The 21161-nt window shown below is 40.2% G+C and overlaps 1 protein-coding gene across 2 annotated transcripts in view; it reads left to right on the forward strand.

Moving 5' to 3' along the window:
• chchd6a (coiled-coil-helix-coiled-coil-helix domain containing 6a) overlaps positions 1–21161 on the forward strand; it is an 84816-nt gene that overhangs the window by 19495 nt on the left and 44160 nt on the right. Inside the window, exons 5-6 of one of the 2 annotated variants that reach the window (XM_069694101.1) lie at positions 7828–7851; positions 11038–11121. In XM_069694101.1, the coding sequence (XP_069550202.1) occupies positions 7828–7851; positions 11038–11121 (108 nt within the window). The remainder of the gene's footprint in view (positions 1–7827; positions 7852–11037; positions 11122–21161) is intronic. The other variant, XM_069694102.1, reaches the window with a different exon arrangement.

Below are 21161 nucleotides of genomic sequence, written 5' to 3' on the forward strand. Positions count from 1 at the left end.
TACTCTATATGCGTAACATCTATTTTACCCAAATTCCGAATAAAATGAAACACCTTTTTCTGGGGATACATTTTTTTGATGCTCGTCTGGAAGCACAGTGCTTAATATCGCTGTAATTTTACACGTCTTTGTGACTGAGCATCTCATGAAATTGAATTCCTTTTGTTGTTGGTTTTACACAAATAAGCTGAGTGGGACTCAGATACCATATTTCAAAATGAACAAACACACAGCCCGAGCACTCATTTTGAAAGTTAGTTTGAAATCACTTGGTTGGGAAAATCATTGGAGTCCTTGGTTGTGCTGGTGAAAACGGTTTCTTTGATTTGTAGCTTTGGCAGTAACAAAAAACGTTGTCTACCACCGCCAAAACTAATGTCGCTGTGGTAGAAATACAGTCAAATATTACATTGTTCAATGAATGTTCTTTTCCTTTGGTTTGGATGATCACGGCCTGAGTGCAACAATATTACATTGAGTTGAGTTTGCCTAAGTGTACATTTTTATTTAATTTTGCTCCTCACCTTACCAATATGGATGTTTTAGATCCGGGAGTTTTTCCTCTCCGAGCCACGATGGATCAAACCCTGTCCTCCTGTGCTTGTCGGTGTGTGAAGATGTATCAGCGGTAGAGGTGGTGGCCCTCTGGGCAGAAACACTAGCATGATCTGCAGCAGAGCTCTAACATTAACATCCTCGCCAATGTTGCAGATTCAGGATGGATATATTTAAAAGACGTGACCTTCACTTCTGGATTTTGGAGTCTTTCCATGAACACATTTATCTTGCTGGTTTACTGTATATTGCAAATTTTTGCACATAACTTCGGTAACTAACGTAGATGAAATCATTGGTTTGTCTCATGGGCGGGCTGCCCCACCAGGCAACAGCAGTGGAAAGACTGAATATACAGTATTTAGTTACAGATTGTAATTCTTGTCCTAGTTCTTGTATTTAGATGATGATTTCGATTATATACTGAGACATGTAACTTATTTTATTTAATGTAATAGGACTTTAAGTTATGCAGTGTCAATGCTAATATCTGCTAATTAACACCAAACACAAAGTCCAGCTGAGGCTGATGGGAGTGTTGCTGGCTTTACAAAAAGTAACGTGTTGAACAAAATTAGATTTAGCAACTTACAATAGAAAATTTAAATAATAATAACTTTATTTATATAGCACCTTTAAAAACAGAGTTCACAAAGTGCTCTACAGAGAAGCAAAGCATAGTCATACATAACGTCAATACCGGTAAACAATATTTAAGAAAACAGGAGGCAAAAAAGACCATACCATTAAGGTAATGAATACAAGAAAACCAAACAAATAACCAAAACGAGCAAATGGAATAGAAAACACACAAATAAATAAATGAATAAAATAAACAAACAAAAACAGGGGAACAAAATAATTGCATAAAAGGACATAAAAGGACGACATCACTTAAAAGCAATTCTATAAAAATGTGTTTTAAGAAGTGATTTAAAAGAAGTTAATGATTCTGCGAGCCTTATCTCCTCAGGTAGGTCGTTCCAAAGATGAGGGGCTCTAATGGCAAAAGCACGGTCACCCTTTGATTTAAGTCTCGACTTTGGAACGGCCAGAAGGGCCCCACCGGAGGATCTAAGGCTGCGAGTTGGCTCATATGGGGCTAACATTTCAGTAATGTAGCTCGGGGCCAGACCCAGGCGGGCCTTAAAAGTGGTCAACAAAATCTTAAAATCAATTCTAAAACCAACCGGGAGCCAGTGGAGAGAGGCCAGAACTGGAGTAATGTGATGTCGTCTGTTAAAACCAGCAAGAAGCCGAGCTGCTGCATTCTGGACTAGTTGGAGGCGGGAGATCGATTTTTGGTTTATGCCAGAAAGGAGGGAGTTGCAGTAGTTGAGTCGAGAGAAAATGAGTGCGTGAATTACTTTTTCCAGGTCAGAGTGTGACAGTATGGGTTTGATTCTGGAGATGGTTCTTAATTGAAGGAAGCAGGACTGGACTGGACTGGACTATTTTTAAAAAAAATTTTTTTTATCTGTGTTTCAAAGCTTAACTCAGAGTCAAACATTACTCCCAAGTTTCTGGCAACAGGTTTTAAATAAGCAGACAGGGGACCAAGTTGACTTTTAATGAGACTGGTGTTATTGTTTGGGGAATTGAACAATATGACTTCTGATTTTGAGTTGTTGAGCTGAAGAAAGTTTTGAGCCATCCAACAGTTAATGTCAGAGAGACAATCTAAGACAGCATCCAGGCTCTTTGGGTCACCAGGTCTCAGCGGAAGGTATATCTGTGTGTCGTCTGCATAGCAATGAAAAGATACATCGTGTCGTTGGAGGATTTGGCCGAGAGGAAGCATGTAGATAGAAAATAAAATTGGACCTAAAATTGAACCTTGTGGTACACCACAGGTAATGTGTGTCGTGGAAGACGAGTAATTACCTATGGTGACCGAGTAGTTTCTTTCTAAAAGGTAAGAATAAAACCAGCTAAGTGCAGCGTCCTTGATGCCACCCAGGTTTTGAGGTGATCGATTAAAATGGTGTGATCTATGGTGTCAAAAGCTGCACTTTCCTTTACCTTATTAATAAAATAATTTAAAAACTTCTCACACATCTCTTGTGAGGCATCAGTAAAATGACAGGGGGAGGGGTTTATGACCGAGTCTATGACCTTGAATAAAACTCTGGGGTTCGAGTGATTATCTAAGATTAAACTGGAGAAGAAGGAAACTCTTGCTTCTTTAACTGCCTTTTGATAATTCTTCATTGCATCTTTCCAGATCTCATAAAATACATGTAGGCTAGTTTTTTCCATTTTCTTTCCTTTCTCCTACAGTCTCTCTTGAGTTCTTGGGTGGATTCATTTAGCCAGGGCTGTGGTGTTCTATTTGACTTTTTGACCTTGTAGGGGTCAACAGAGTCCAGGACAGTCTGACAGGTGTGATTAAAAAGGGAGACCAGCTCCTCTGTATCAGAATGTGGATTAAAAGCAGTTAAAGAAGCAGCAGTAAAATGCTCTGAGAATTTGCTAGCAGACATGGAGTTAAAAACCCGGCAACGGGCAGGTGAACTGAGATTTGTGGGAGGTTGGGATAAAACCACGTTGAATAAAACTGCTTTGTGATCAGACACACAGATATCCTTAATTTTAAAGTTTTCAGGGCTGAGACCATTATACAGGACGAGGTCAAGGATGTGACCCTTTGAATGTTTGGGTTGTTGTTTTGCCTGAGTGAGGTTAAAAGATTCCAAAGTATCCATAAAATCTTTGACAAGAGTCTGAGATGGGCAGCAGACATGTATGTTAAAATCACCTAGAATAAGAATTTTGTCATACTGTGACATAAAATAAGCTAAAAGTTCGGCAAACTCGTGGATAAAAATTATGTTCGGCTTTGGCGGTCTGTAGATTATTAAAATGATGACACGTGCTTTCGAGTTGACCATAAAACCAAGATGTTCAAAAGATGTGAAGTTACTACGTAAGATGGAAGCGCATTTAAAATCTTTTCTGTGAATAACAGCAACCCCCCACCCCCCTCCCCTGCCTGACAGCCGGGGTTGATGAAGGTGTGTTAAATCAGGGGGGGTTTCCTCTATCAGAGGACTGCAGTCTCCCTCAGATAACCATGTCTTAGTGATAATAAAAAAAAGTCCAGTTTGTTATCGGTAATAAAATCATGGCATAAAAAAGACTTATTATTGAGGGATCTGATATTTAAAAGACCAAAGTTTGCCAGATTACTATTATTTGCAGATAGTAAGGGACGTTACAGAGGAACTCAAATTATTATAATTAGCAGCAGCTGGGTGTGATACTGGGCGTGCTGCAGTGGATCTGTGGTAGGGAATGATGGTGGTAATAAAAGAAGGTGCACCAGTCCTGTTTTGGAGAGTGGACTCGGCAACAGGAGTAGGGGGTGCTGCAACATTTCCTACCGTGCCGCCGTGTCATTTCTTCAGTGCAGAGTCCGCGTTCTCAGACAGCATCTGGGATCCCCTTCTGTTCGGGTGGAGGCCATCGCGCTTCATGAGGATGGGCCTCGCCCAGAACAGGTCGAAGTTGTTGATGTAGGGGATCCCAGTGGCGGCACAGTAGTCCTTCAGCCAGGTGTGTAGAGAAAAAAGTCTGGACCACCTCTGGATTCCCCTGTTGTGGGCGGGGATGGGGCCTGAGACAATGATCTTGCTGCCAGTGTCCAACAGTGAATTGAGGAGTGCCTGAAAGTCTCGTTTTAAAACCTCTGACTGTCCAGCTCTGATGTCATTAGCTCCGATGTGGGTGATTATGGTGCTGATGTTGGGATATTTAGGTAGGATGGTGGGGAGTCTGCGCTGAATGTCAAGAATGCGGGCACCAGGGAAACATAGGGTCTCAGAGGGGCCGGATGAGGGGTGAAGGCGAGTGTCCCATGGAGCTGCCGATGACCAGGGTGGAGGTGGTAGAATCCACAGAGGGTGGAAGAGGGCCATCTGGGTCAGACAGTCTGGGCCGAGGGGACTGAGATGGGTGAGAGGGGGTCGGGTGGGGTCTGGAGGGTCCAGGCTGTCTGGATGCACGGGGGCCAGGAGCAGGGTGAGGGGAGTGGGACAGAGAGCACCGGTCCTCATCTGAGGTCAGTACTTTGAACCGGTTTGAGAGCTGGAGAGAAGGGTGATGTGACGAATGTTGTCCTTGTGAACTTCTTCCGTGGCGCCATGGTACCATCTTCCAGGAGGGGACCGGGGGGTGAAATTTGTGGGACCAGTCAGGGTAGGTGAACAAGGGAGATGTGGGGGAGCAGCGGTGATGGCAGGAGGACCATGTAGAGCAGCGTGAGAGGTGGTGCTGGTAGCGATGGCAGGAGGGTCCAGAAGTGGCAAGGTAGCAGCAAACAGAGCAGAATGAAGAGGTCCGAGCCCAGGAGAACCAACTAGAACAGTGCTGTTAAAATTGTCCTGCAATTTGGATTGGTCCTTTAAAATGGCATTTCGCTGAGGTTAGCAGCTTGATGTGGCCTTTCAGTTCGATAAGGAGGTCTTGTAAGTGGTTGATCTTGGTACATTTGGAGCAGATAAAAGCACTAGTGGTAAAATCTTCTTCAGGAACGATGATAAACATGTCGCACAGATCACATTTCATAACCTTCGGGTTATCACTCTCCGGACCAGCCAAAGCGTTAAAGTACAATACAAGACATACAGTATGCTAACCCTTTCGTTCAAAATGTAATATCAGTTACCTTCAATACGACTATCAGCAGTCCTTTTTTCTAACAATCATGAGGTAGATGGTATCATTATCTGCTTATGTTTCAAAATAATGTTTGCTTTAATGGATTTGACTGGCTAGTCCACGGTACTAGGTGTCATCGTGTTGTGACAAAAACCAGAGCCAGTTTCTGCCTCTTTTTTGAAGTGTGACTCTGTGTACTGAGCACTCTGATTTAGCGCCTCCACTGCGTCAATAGAGAAAATGAAGGGGAGTTTGCGGCGCTAATGTCGGTCTAAACACAGTTAGAGGCAGTGAGACAGAACTGCTGACAGACTCATTGACACATATTACTGTCGGCAAAAAACGAGTGGCAGATATAAACAGTGTCAGGTGTCCCAGAAGGGAGACAGACTAAACAAATATGAGCCTGTAAGCTTCAGCCACCCTGTGTATGTGTGTCTGGATGTGTTCGTGTGGTGTGGCGGTGTGTTGTGTGGAAAATCACGCCTCACTGGCTCTTATCTACCATAGACTTGCAGGTCCCTGGAGGGACACCAGAGGAGTCATCTGATTCACTTGCAGTTTCTTCTCTTGACTGCAAATTAAAACAGGACCAACACAGAGAGACACAGATAGGAAGGAGAGCTGTGTTTTTTTTTTTTTAATTAAAATCCGTTCTGTTTCTGCTTAATCCTCGCCAAACTGATACTTGTCTAACATAAAATGAACACATGAGCAATTTCAGTCTATCTTTTCACCTGCATTAACACGCACCAGCTGCAGCTTTTCACCCGACAGTAGAAGTATCTCACATCAGAAGCCCTCTCGCTCTTTGTCTCTCCTCAGTTAAGGTCTGTTTATGAAACACAGACGATTGGCTCTGATTTGATTTGGCGTTCAGCAGCCCTGATAATTATGATGAATCTTCCTCCCCTCTGTATGTGTGTGCATGTGTGCGTGCAGACGCTCTTCCCCTCAGTAACTCGGCGCCGCTGCTTCTTTTCAGAGCCACTGTGCTCTCAGTGAGACCTGCGACACCACAGCTTTAAAGATATTGATTGGCATTAATTTGCTCGGAGCACCAGATGTGTAAGATTTCCCACATTAGGGAACTTCAAATAGTGACAACATGTCACTTTCGGAGCTGCTTTGTAGCCATTATATTTTTTATGCATATTGAAATTGCCAGTGTGACAAATGCACCCATCTGGTGTCAAAATAAGCTTTATGAGCTATGTGCTCCTGTAGTGTCTGCAGCGAACTACATGAAGCTTGCCTAATGTTGATACAACAAGGGGTAATCAAAAAGTTCTGAGACTGATCCTGTTGGTGCAAATGGATGTGCAGTACATTACCATGCATGGAGCAGGAGCAAAAACTTTTGAAAAGTATTCAAATTAGTAACTTGATCAACATCAGAACGTGTGTTACACGTCCTTCTGACACCACGAATACGTGTGCATTTGGGATTTCACTATTGACCTGAAACTTCAGCAGGGAGCGCACAAAATGCTTGTGCCAAATTTTTGGGGAACAAAAATAAGTCACAGGGAGCCAAATCCAGTGAGAAGGTGGAACGGGGAGCGACAATTGTGTTGCTGCATGCTGTGAGCAGGAACATTGTCATGTTGGAGAACCTACATGGCATCGCGGCACAGTTCAGGTCGTTTGCACTGAATGTTTTCCTTCAGATGCCTCTGAACGTCACAGTTGACAGTCTGACCCTGTGGAACAAATTCATTACGCACAACTGCACGAATGTCAAAGTAAACAAAACCCTGGTTGCGCTCCTGACTTGATGAACCTTCTTCAGCCTTGGACGCATCATTACTGTATGCTTTCTGATGCATTTTGGTCTCTGTTGCTGATATTAAATTGCAAATGCACGCGTAACACTGGTGCTGGATGTTGATCAAGTGACGTAACTTGGAATACTTACTCAGATTATTGCTTTCACCTGCAAATGTACATCAGTGCTGCGATCCGTCTGGGTGCTACATTTTAATTATCCCTTGGACTTGGGTTTTGGTTTTGGCTTTGGTCTCAGTCAACTGTTGACTGTATCATAACTTGACTCGGATGTTTGAGCTTCACTGTGTAGAGGTTGACACCATTTCCCTTTCTGGGAAAAGGGGGGGGGGGTTCCCTGTGCTCACCATACATGCCAGTTTGCATTAAAGTCTTATTTGTGACATTATAACTAGTTTGGAAACCAATCATAGTTATATAAGCAATTTATACAAGTTTGTAAACTTAAAACTTGTAGTACACACTATTAAAAGTCCATTTTACTTCTCTGAAAAATGTACTTTTCAGAGAAGTAGGAGTCAGGGACATCTTCTTCACCAGTTCAACCTTTGAAATGAATGAAAACAATAAATTCAGAATTTTCAATGAGACAGTGAAGGGTGTAATTTTAAGAATTCCTTACAGGGTAATTTAACTTTTTTTGTGGAAGAAAAATAAAATAAAAAATCTCGTACATATTATGATATTTTAACACTCAAACCCAGTGGTTGCTGTATCCTTACTGTTTGTGCTTCGCTCTCTCTCCTTCATCTTTCTTTCTTATCCTCCTTTGTTTCTCTACCTCCTCTTCTCTTTTTCTTTGTCGCTACTCCCCAACCTCTCTAGTCTGCAGATGAGATAGAAGTGATGGTAAGCTTCCCTATAACCTTCAAAAATTCCCCTTCATTGTCCTTTCCATCTATTCTGCTGTTTTCTCTCTCTAACTCTGTGTCCCATTGCCCTCTTGAACAGACTAAGGGTCACTATGAGGGTCAATTTAACACTAAGAAAGAAATAAGTAAAATTCACATCAGCATGGTCATTCTTAAGCATATCTTTGAAAGGAGCAGTGTGTAGGGTTCAGTGGCATCTAAACAAGAAACACTGTTTCACTGGGTTACTCTAGAGACATGGTTTTGCAACATGATGGACTCCATGGAGGGGGACCAATTACCTTTATCGCACTCTAAGGTAAAGAAAACACAGCAGTTTCTAGTTTCAGGTGATTATACACTAATAAACACATAATTATACATATTGTATTGTATTTCTGCTAACAGATCCCCCTAAATGCTACACACTAAACCTTTACCTTGGAAAACTAAGATATCTCTAAATTGCAATATCTTTGAGATAAAAATCCACTTTTATTAGATTGTATTTCAAACAAATTGAACCCCTTTGCTTCCTTCCTTCTTCTTTATTTATTTTCTGTCCACTCCTCTCTGTCCTCAGTTCTTCATCTTTCTCCGTCCCATGATCCCTCCAGCCCCTTCATTCAAATATTCCCTTCCCATCTTCCCACCTGTTTACCCATTCTGTATACAGTAAATCCTTGTTATTCATCCATCTGTCCATCATTTCCATGCATCCTTTTTCTCTCCATTAGATATCTATTACCACACTTTTTAACAAGTCGAGATGGAAAGTATTTTTTCCACAAAGCTGTGCATGTCTAGAATTGCGTCCTTCAGTTATTAAATGAAATGCTGTTGAGAAAACAAAAAAATTATGGCCAATAAGTTGGTTTCATTTAAAATGTAAATTACATTTTTTTAAATGCACTTTGCCTCCGCTACCTTTGTTCCCATCTTTTTCCATTCCTCTCTCGCTCTGTGACTCCCTCACACATTTTTTTTCTCCTCTCACTCACTCGGTGTGGAGCATGTTTGCGTGTATGTATTGGAAATCAGTTTTCCAGCATGCTTTCACCCAAATGCGGATGTGCATATTTGTCGTGATAATATGTGTATGTTTGTCATCTTTCAGAGCTTCATAACTACTTGAAAATAACATATAATCTGCGGCGTGATGGTGTGATTTTTCTGTGCTTGCACAAACATAAGCACAATGGATGGATATGGATGAATAGGTGGGTGGGTGAATATAGAGAGGCAGGTAAAAAGCTGTGAAAAGCCAAGGCCTAATATGAGGGTTGTGGCTTTCTGATTGTGGCATTTAGAAATTGTTTGTATTATTATTGTTATTATTAATAATACCATAGGGTTCCCATATACTAGACTTTACACAGCACCATCGAGAGCAAAAGACAGACAGATGGAGAGTGTTTGCATGCACGTCTGTATGTGTGTACTTGCATCACTCATGTTGTGGGGGAAGTCTGTTCACGCAGTCACATTGTGGGGACTTGGCTTCCTTCTCGGGACAAGTAGTGAGTCCCAATAATATAAATCATTACCTTTTATGTTAAAGATTGGGTTTATGAGTGAGGTCAGGTTTAGGTTGGTGTTAAGGTTAGTGTTGGGTAAGTTCTGGCTATACTATTTAAGGAAGTAATATAAGTCATTGTAACGTTCTCTAAAGTAATGGAAATATGACCAGTCTCATTCTAGTATTCACATGTATAATGTGCAATCATCAAGCTCTTAAAAGGACTAACGGTGATACATGATGTGTTTTGGACTTGGCCCCTAAATGCTTATATTTAGTTTTAGATGGAATAAAAATAGTGCATTATCTTACAGCACTGTTTTAACAGAGTCCTACACTAATCTGCACTGCATGTATTTACCAGTGGTGTGTATGGGGGTCCAAAGATCTGACAACACATCAAAAGTATGTCATATTTTCTTTTAAAACCTCGAAATAACCAGAATTTTTGAGGACATAAAGACACTGAAAAGTCAGTAATCAAAGGGAAGCAGATTCATGGTATGTTCAGGTCAGGCTTCCTTGAGTTGTAACTCTTTTATTGAAGTAGAGTTCAGATGTCATTCAGGTGGATTGAATGATTCATCAAGCTGACAAATCAACTTGTAGCCTTCTATGACCTGTTGTTCACCATATTCAGTTTGCTATGTGAAATGTGTCATAATGAGGGGAGGTTTTATAATTTAGGTTGAAAAAAATACTTCCAGGACTTCTGGAAATTAAGATGCTGTTTATTTTAAGAATTAACAGTATTGTGTGGAGCACTTCAACAGCTTTTATAGACAAAAAAAAACATTTGAATAATTGGAGCAAACAATTAAATGACTAGAAAATACCCGCTCTTTTAATAAAAGGTTAAAATGTACAACCATGTGCACGTAAAAACAGGAGAAATTCACAAGAGCACAACAACCAGGCTGCACTTTGGCAAGAAACATCCAATCACCAAGCTTCAAATTCACTTCCAAACGCAAAACACGTTACCTGAAAACTAAAAAGTACAATCTTCTAGTTAAATCAATTTACTTGAAAAAAACAGGAAAAGAAGTCCTGGGTACGGGAGCATTTTAAGGCATCTGCTATGTCAAACTGACAGATAAGACATGGCTTCACCGAAATATAGATGAACAAACAAAAACTGGTCATAACATCACATCATTCAAAGCATACCCTATCATCATCATCATAACATACACCTACAGAAATAGAGGACTCATGTTACGTAACATTGGTTGTATCACTTCACAAATCATTTTAAATGGGAATAAAGAACAGGGAAGACCATTTTTAGATCGAGCAGCACTTCCTACAACTTTACCCTTTTTTCTACTATCCTGTCAATGATCTTGTAACCCTTCAGACTGTTGAAAACCACTGACTTGAGTGTATCTTATCATAGCACATGACAATGACTTCTTATTAAAAAAAAAAAGCACACAAAACACAAAAACCTAGTTTTATTCAGCAATCTCTGACCCTGTAAGAAAACACTGCAATACACAGTTTTTAATCAACGGCTGTGTGTGTGTGTGTGTGTGTGTGTGTGTGTGTGTGTGTGTGTGTGTGTGTGTGTGTGTGTGTGTGTGTGTGTGTGTGTGTGTGTGTGTGTGTGTGTGTGTGTGTGTGTGTGTGTGTGTGTGTGTGTGTGTGTGTGTCCTCTTGCAGGCTCAGCAGCTACAGAAGAAAGACTCACAGCTGAAAGCGCTGGATGCCTTCTACAAGGAGCAGTTGGCACAATTGGAGAAAAGGGTACAACATTTACACACACACACACACACACACACACACACACACACACACACACACACACACACACACACACACACACACACACACACACACACACACACACACACACACACACACACACACACACATGGAAACAGAGGCCTGCAAAGACTTCATTTCTGACTTTCCAGGACTTACAAAGTTGCAGTACTGAGGACAAGGCCACGCATACGCATACATACTTCGTACTGTGAAAACTGCTGCAGATATATGTGTGTATACACACAGATACACTTTCACTTTTCCATGCAATCACACCCATGCTTGCACATATTGACTCGGCTGCAACACTGTGACAGAAAGGTTTGGACTTAAATGTTCTAACTCTCATTGTGGGAATGTTCAGTCTCAATCGAGTACCATGCAAAATGACTGTGACTGTCCCATTAGCATGGTGGTTGGCCAGCAAGGTTTGGTGTCCTCTACTGTTAATGTACGACTGCTGAAATCTTTTCAAATGGGGCACATGTTAATGCCATTAAGGATTTTAATATATTAATACCATTATTTGTGTACAGTGGCAATACACTGGATACCATCCATAACAGGAACGTTCATTCAGCTAAATAAAAAAGTCAATTTTATGTGTTGAAGTGTACAAACATGTCTTCAGTGAATTTAACTTGGCTGAAATTGCAGAAAAAGACAGCAAGTGCATCGTTCACACAAATCTGTAGAAAAAGCAGTGCACTTGGTGTATCCATGAATGTGCTTCAAAAGGGAACACCGATTTCATCCAGCCTGAGCATCTCCAGAGAGCCCTTACAAGCCCTTCATCTTTTTCTGTCTGACATTTGCCAGGCAGAAAAGGTGTGGCTTCAAGTTAAGTCTCAGCCTCGCCAGGCGCCACACAAGAAGGACCTTTACACGGGCTCTCTGGGGGGAAGCACTTCTCTTTCTCTGAGATGGAGAAGACCTTTACAGAACATAATGTGTAAAATCGAAGTATTATGTTGTGTTTACCGTAGCTAATTCAAGCCTGTCCTTCTCGGGGAGTGATGGGAGTAGATGGAGCCGCATGGGGCAGCCGTCATTATTACAGTCCATCTCAGCTGAGGACAGACTTCACACTCGCTCACTGACTCAGCTTTTTATTTCTTCCCTTTGCTGTTGTTACATTTAGTTCATCTTTTGTTAGTTCATCTTTTGTTTATTTCTAATTGCTATGAGAAAATTCTGTAAAAATCGGAGTGTTTCAACAAGTAACAAATCTTCAATAGTTGTCCCATCGATTTGGAGTGTGTACTTGTGTGGATGTAAGTAAAGGCTACAGTATATTTAGTTTCTGCCATAAGCTACAATAAGTGGATAGAGTCAGTGGCTCAAGCAATAGGCTTTTTTCTATTTGGTTAAATCTGAAGTTTGGGATTTTCCACACTAGGAATGTCCAATCCTGTCCTTCAAGACTTTCTGCTTAAGACAAGAACACAACCTTTCTTTCTTTCTTTCTTTCTTTCTTTCTTTCTTTCTTTCTTTCTTTCTTTCTTTCTTTCTTTCTTTCTTTCTTTCTTTCTTTCTTTCTTTCTTTCTTTCTTTCTTTCTTTCTTTCTTTCTTTCTTTCTTTCTTTCTGTAAATCTGTGGCTGTCTAGTTTAAATAACAGACGGACAAACACAAGCAGGCTTAAATCACCTCCGCACAAAGTCTGTATTTTAATTACCATGCAGTCAGACTAAATAAACACTTATTACCTCGATGAATAGTCTCTACACATATCTGAAAGACTCGCACACACAGGTCTTGGTGTCAGATGCCTGGCTATTTGTGCTCGTCTCATTAGTATCAGGTTGGGTTTGCAGAGGGAGTCGGAGGCTGGCAGGCGGGCATACGGGTGGCACAAGCTGTGTTTACTGTTGAGCTTAGGATGTTTGTGGACAGACCTCTATGTGTGGCTATGAGTGCGTGCGTGAGCGACAACACAGAGTGGGGAGAGGTTCTGCATGCATACTGTATATTCAGGTGCACGTGTACAGTATATGTAAATGTCTGTGTCTATCTGCTGGCTCGCTGTGTTTGCAGACTGCACCAGGAGCCACATAATACCCAGGTCTGTTTGACTGCTCAAAATGTTCGCAGTGCTTGAGGTTTAGTTTTCAACTGAACTACACCCATGATGAGCCGAGCCAAACTTAGCCAGGCTTATGTTAATGTTATCTCACCCTTTGCATTAACATACAAGTGTTCAATGACGGGATGCTTTGCTACATCCAAACCCAGCACGGATTTGGATGTAGCAAAGCATCCTGTCATTAAACATTTGGAATTAAAAGAAAGGCTTGTGATTTCCTCTGCAATGTAACACCTGAGAATCAACAGACCAAACAGGCTGGATCGAGCCCACTTGTAAACAAACACATCTACAAAAATATATGTTTTTGGTTGCAAATATTTAGAATACATTTGTAAAATACAGAATGAGACAGCGTCAGATGTTGTTCAATTTATACTTTATTGCTATGTTACTGAGCATTTGTTTTGCTTTTCTAGTAAAAAAAAAATGAAATACGAACGTGAGCCGACACTCAAAACCCAACTAAAACTTTTGCTTAATATTAATGAAGTTTAGTTTGGAGGTCTACCTGTGGGATAAGAAGCACACGTGTCTTTCCATTTGCTGCAAAATTTCAACAGCATGCAAGAAAATCACCAGAAACATGTATTTGATATGGAAGCATATTTTTTTGTCAGTTCCACAAGCACCTCTTAACATCTGCTTAATTCCTCCTTTGTCTTTTCCTCTCACCGGTGGTCTTGCTCTCTCTCGCACACACACTCCTGTCATAGAGGAGTGCAGTTTGAAGCTGGTGGAAATAGAGCGTACAGAAGGAGATAATAATCCTCCTGCAAGTCTGACAGGTTGCTTGACAGGCTGTCAGCAGGGGCCTTTATGTAGTGCACCAGAAATATCTGCACACTAAACACACACTCACACACACTCTCTCTCTCTCTCACACACACACACACACACACACACACACACACACACACACACACACACACACACACACACACACACACACACACACACACACACACACACACACACACACACACACACACACACACACACACACACACACACACACTACTGCTTTTCTCCAAATAATGCCAAAGGCAATACCTTTATTCCTGGCCAAACAGAGAGGCAGAGGACTTACTTAAGATTAGTGTTCACACACACACACACACACACACACACACACACACACACACACACACACACACACACACACACACACACACACACACACACACACACACACACACACACACACACACAATTGTTTCAGTATCCCTCTGGAGACACTCATTGACACAAGGCGTTCCCTTTAGCCCCTAACCTTTAACCATTACAATTAAATGCCGAACCCTAACCTCACACTAACCTGAACCCTTAAACCAAGACTTAACCCTCAAGAAACAGACTTTATCCGAGGAGACCTCCATTTTTTCTCCCCACAGCGATACAAGTGCCCATGAGTTAGTCCACATTCAGGTTTAAATTCTCACCAGGATATAAAAAGAAGTCCACAGACACACTCAAAGACATCACACACAGTTGTGTCCAGCACTTTAGAGGACATTACATTGAATTAACCGAAACCTAACCTCATGCTAACTTTAAACTGTCTCTTCAGACTGAAATGTAATGATTTACATGATAAGGATTTCCATCATGTTGTTCCCAAAGTGTGACTGTAAACAGATTTTTGTCCCCACACAACAACATTACAAGCACACACAAACATACCTGTGTATACATTTATGACCGTGTGCACCCGCATTGTCAACACACTGTTTGTGATTGTGTGTTCCCTCCACGATGGGTGTTGTGTTGTGGGCTGGTGTTCTAATCAGAACTTTTTTTTTTTTTTATTTTTTAAGTACCGTATTAAAAAAACTCCACTTTTTTTTTGCTGTGTTGCACTTTCTTATGGAAATGCAAACGCTCTGGGCCTCATGGAGACCAAGTCAAAGTTTAACGCTTTCATCCTGTGAAAAGCTATCTGCTCAATATGCTGCAGCGCGGGCTTCGGATCTGCTTATTAGTTTAGCTTGTTAGCAGTATTTCCACTGAGGCTGCACTCATCTGGAGATGAAGATATGAATTTCATAAGTTAACATTACTAAATACTCCAGAGTTGTGGCTAACATTCCTCATTATTTTTTTCCTGGGCAAAAGAAGTACTTGTGTACATTCTTTAACAGGGGCGAACACTCACCATGAGTTCAAACGACAATATTTAATTTAAGTATGCAGTTTTCAGATGAAAGATTAGAAAAATGAGACTGAAAAATATAAAAATTATATGGACACATCAATAAAGGTGTAGCGATAAATGATGTCGAGAAACTTTTGTTGTTGACAATGTCTAATGTACTGTGCCTGTATTCTACATATAACCTTGCATATTGGGATAACATACCTGCAGACACGTACATTATATATCAATTGCTTGCCTGTCACTGAATAAAACAATCGTTTTAGATTTATTTTTATTTTGTGGTAAAAATCACAATTGAAGTGATTGTCAAATGTATTGTTTCTATTTTGTGACTTAGCCTTGGTGCTAACTTTTATGAGAACAGGACCTGTCGTTCATGAAATACACCATGCAGTGTAATTTATGTTTGACTTCACTCTTGGTGCTGTTGGCTAACCCACATCTAAGTAAGCCAAAATCATAGACTGTATACAAATAAGTCTAGACTGCTTTACTGCAGAAATAATTAGAATTATTTTCTAATTAATGACGGGATTATTTTCAGATGGACCGCCAATAAACTACAACTCCAATTCCCAAAAAGTTGGGACGCTGTGTAAAATGTAAATAAAAAACAGAATACAATGATTTGCAAATCCCATAAACCAATATTTTATTGCAGATAGACCAAAGACAATATATAAAATGTTGAAACTGAGAAAAGTTATTGTTTTATAATAAAGAAATGCTTATTTTGAATTTGATGCCAGCCACAACATTTCTGTCCCAACAAGTTGGGAGAGAGGGCATGTTTGCCACTGTTTTACATCAATTATTCTTTTTACAACACTCTGGAAATGTTTGGGAACTAAAGAGACCAGTTTCTGGAGTTTTGGAAGTGAAACATTATCCTATTATTGCTTAAGATATCATTTTAGCTTTTCAACAGTTCAGGGTCTCTTTTGTCATATTTTTCATTTTAGTTAATGTGCCAAATTTTTTAATTGTAAACAGGTCAGGACTGCAGGCAGGCCAATTTAGCACCTGGACTGTTTTACTATAGAATTATACATTATAACAACATGTTGTTATGATGCGTGCAGAATGTGATTTAGCATTGTTTTGCTGAGATAAGCAAGGCCTTCCCTCAAAGAGATGTTGTCTGGATGGCAGCATATGCTGCTCCACAACCTGTTTATATCGTTTACCATTCATGGTTCCTTCCCCGATGTGCAAGCCACCCGTGCCATGTGCACTAATGCATCCCTGTACCGTCACGGATGTTGGCTTTTTAACTGAGCGCTGATAACAAACTACATGGTCCTATCTCCTCTTTAGCGTGGAGGTTGCAGCATCCATGATTTCCTCAAAAGAATCTCAAATTTTGATTTGTCAGACCACAGGACAGTTTTCCACTTTGCCTCAGTCCATCTTAAATGAGCTGAGTCTGTATTTCTGGATCATGTTTATATTATGATTTCTTCTCTGCATTGTAGAGTTTTAACCAGCATATGTGGATGCAGCGATGAACTTTGTTTACACGCAATGTTTTCTGCTACAGAATCATGTCTGTTTTTAGTGCAGTGCCACCTGAGGGCCCGAAGATCAGAGCCATCCAAAAATGTTTTTTGGCCTTTTCCCTTGTGTACGGAGATTGATTTTATGGACCGTAAATGATGAAATCCCCAAATTCTTTACAATTTGACATTGAGGAAAATTATTCTTAAATTGCACTATTTTCCCATGCAGTCTTTCACAAAGTGGTGAACTTTTCACCATCTTCACTGCTGCCTCTCTGAAATGCTCTTGTGAGATGGTCGACCAGGTGTTTTTTTAATCTATACAAACTTTTCCAGTCTTTTGTTGCCCCTGTCCCAACTTTTTTGAGACACGTTGCTGGGATCAAATTCAAAATAAGCATATATTTTTCATAAAACAATACGATTTGTGTCTTTGGTCTATTTGCAATTTAAATATGTTTTTGGGGGATATGCAAATTATTGCATTCTGTTTTATTTACATTTTACACAGAGTCCGAACTTTTTCAGAAATGGTGGTTGAATAACAAGAAGCGACTTTAGCTAGCAAAACAAAAATAGCATGTGAAAAAAAATTATTTACTTGAATAAGAGTCTATCAAGCCGGAAGCTTTTTGAGGCAAACTAGTAGTAGCACTCGGTGGTATTGCAGCTTAAAGCACTTCTACATCGGCCTCATTTTTCAGACCCGGCAGCTACACTTATATATACGGTCTATGCTATAAAGGGGGTGGCACCGAAAAGCTTCTGGCCTATAAACTTCTCTCATGAAATGCAAAGTCATTGAATATTTTCCAAGGTAATATGGTATAATTCGCTAACAGAGTTGACAGTTAGAATGATGAGCTGACTAGGTATTCCATTAGTGACCTTCATTGACCCTTCAATGGTTATATCACAAAATGTGAATGAGACAATAAGAAACAATGCCGAGGTAGATGAAAGTACATACATTTCAGCATATAGCACATAGAATCAGACACAATGACATGTGCTTCAAAACTCACACATAAACACACACACACACACACACACACACACACACACACACACACACACACACACACACACACACACACACACACACACACACACACACACACACACACACACACACACACACACACACACACACACACGGAGCCCAGGGTCAATAGTGTGCCACCATAGAAATCTCTTTTGTGTTGTTCGGTGAATGCTGTTGCCATTGTCAGGTCAGAGTTGGATAAAGTGGGAGTGTGTGTGGGTTAAAAGACTGCTCTTTTTACAGGTGGATCAAAGAGCGTGCGTGCGTGCGTGTGTTTTTTGTGTGTGTCCATGTGTGCCGCCTACCTTTAAACCAATGTTTGTGATATCTGCAAATATTAGACTTATTTTTTGCAGCTTTGCCAAGTGTCAGTGATTCTCTTATCATGCAGTGCGCAAAAGTTTGCTTAAGCTATGGCACAAACTTTTAGTCAGAACAGAACAACCTTATCTGTGCTCTAATCTGACCAACTATAGCCTTTATGTCCTAAACTGCAGTTTGCAAGTTCGGTTCTTCGAGCTCAGTTTTACCTTTTAACAAAATTACAATGTTTTAATGAGTCAGCAACAATGGAAATAAACAGAGAAAAGAAAGCTACCTAATTGCTTTTGAGCTTGCTATTGACTCCAATGTTCTTCAAGCACTAAATTTAAGAAATGTATTTCCATAGTTAAAGAGTAGTTGTAAACAAGTGTATACAGCAGGGGAAAATGGCTGCAATCATCATCAGCAGGGAAGCAGAATCTGTTTGGCTATTGATGAGTGATGACTGCAAGTACAGCTGTTGCCACCTTTTCAAAGCTTATAAGCTTGCTGGCTCTCCACACATTGGCTGCGTTTTCCTGGCTTCATACAATTCTGTTAATACTTTCTAAGTTTAGACAGGCATTCAAAATAATGAACCATTATTCATTCTTTTTTCTATGTTATGCATTCGAGTTTTCTCCTCTCTTTTATCTCTAACCTAGACCAACAATTAAGGCCCTTTCAGAAGCAACTCAATTTGTGCTATGCTCACCGCTTGGCTTGGCGCACATCTGGTTAGGTGTTCAGGGAAGTTGCAAAGTATAAAACCAAATAGGAAGAGTTTTTTCAAAACGCCTAGATTGTAGGAATTGTTAAGGGAAAACTAAGAAAAGCATTCAGAGGCTACACTACACATATTGCCCAGTGTATACAAAAAACGTGTTAGATTTCAATACAAACACAAACTTATGTTGTACAATTTCAGAGATTCAGACACGTACAATATACACTTTTCAATTTTGCTTTTGTGCTTTTATATCTGCCTCGTTTCCATCATGCCACGGGTATATTTGCACAGCGCTCAACCTACGCTTTGCTCGGCGCAGCCAAAAAGCTATCGGGCGCAGCGCAAGCCACTGCAAATGATGGGTTTCAGAGCGCAGTGGTGTTGTTGTGACCTTGTCTTTATCAATTCTCTTAAAATATAAACATCTCTCATCCTCGCCTGAGTATTCCCTTGAAAAACACAAGGAAAACAGAGAGATGCCTGAGTAACCTGTGGTGCTACCAAGATGTTCAGTCCACCTATTCTGACTGAAGACTAGATTGACATTGTAGGAAAACAATGCAACATTGACAACAAGAGCCTGCAGGGACCGTCAGAGGGAGAAAGGTCTACAGGGCGAAGAGCGAGTGAACATAATGATCAGGCAGTAAAAAGGGTAATCGGCAATTAAGAAACTGCTGGTGGCCTCTTAGTTGTCGTCTAATCCCTGACAACGGAGTGACACAGGTTAAGCTGCACCAAATGCTGTCCATCAGGTGAGCATGTGTTAAATGCTGCAGCTTTTTTCTTGAACAAGATTCCTCAGCACTTTTATGTTCTCTCGGATGGCATAGCATTTAAAAGGAAAGTAAGTTGAAAGATTTAAACAATAATAGGAACAGAGAAGCAGGGAGTACAAGGGGGTGGAGAGACATACGCCTGTATTTTCTACGGTTCATTAATTTGGATGTACAGATTCAGGCAAATATCAAAAACATTTCAAGTGTAAATTGCGTAGTTCTCTCTGAAGAGCTAATTATTGGCTTTGTTCTGTTGGTTACAAAAATAACCCTTGCTCTAAATTTATGTATAGTTTAAGAGCACCCCAAATTATTTGGGTCTTGAAAGAAAAATGTTAATTTGAACATATTAAAATAATGTTATAATGTCTTAAAAGCTACAACTGGGAGATTGCTGTACCAGTCAGAAGAATTAATCCATGCCTTCCAGTCAATTAGAATTAAGAATTTTGAAAGGCCATTATATAAGTGCAGATATGAGGAAACACAAAAACCGTCAGGAATGTTGGCAAGTATGGTTTGACAAATATGGTTCGGCAAAATATGGATTTAAATGTAATATTGGACTAAAGCTATGAATGGTAATGTAAATGTGTTCAAATTTTATTTTTAACTTAATTTTTAGGATGATTTTGCAGTGCATTCCTTCATCCGTAGTTGCAAGTATAATTCATGTGTATGCTTAAGTAATTATAATAAAGATGAATGTTGGAAAATGACTTTAGGACTTTACAGAATGTTGTCTGTGTAAAGATGTTAAGAAGCTGTTTTTTTTAAAATAGAAGAAAAGACGGATTGGAGGAAATATGTTGAACAGAAGGAAGAGGGGGATGGAGACAGTTCAGCGCCAGTGTATAAAGTAAGATATACTGAAGATGACAGCTGCTGGATCAGAAATCCAGTAAACAACGCTTAATTTAGTAGTGTCACCATGGCAACCAATAATGTCACTTCATTTTCCCTTTGTTTTTTTTCATTGAGGAATACAACATGATAATTCATCATATAAATGAAAGTTACTTTTTACAGTTTTTTTTTTTATGTAAGAGTGATACTTAAAATATACATACTGAAACTGATCCTGGTGTGTGTGGGCAATACTTGGCTAAAATACCAAAAATTATATAAACCAGGTCATATCTAGAAAATATAAATAACAGGGTTTACAGCCTGATCTCAGCAAGCAACATCTCCTCTCCTTGTTAGGTCTCTTTCTGTTTTTAGGGCTTTTGGCAAAATGTTTACGAATATGTCTGAGGCTTGACGTACTGCGTGTAGAGACAAAAACCAGGCACATGGTATTTTACCACACACACTGTCGTGCTTATAGAAATAGGATGTGCAGGGTACTACAAATGGTTTTGAAGACAGTTAATGTTGGGGAGGGAAAATGGTTGGAGATGAAAACATAGTGAGAAAT

This window comes from Brachyistius frenatus, unplaced genomic scaffold (assembly GCF_029030835.1).
Source record: "Brachyistius frenatus isolate BFR_SWC_R1_liver_20210118 unplaced genomic scaffold, ASM2903083v1 Contig_16, whole genome shotgun sequence".
Lineage (NCBI taxonomy): Eukaryota > Metazoa > Chordata > Actinopteri > Embiotocidae > Brachyistius > Brachyistius frenatus.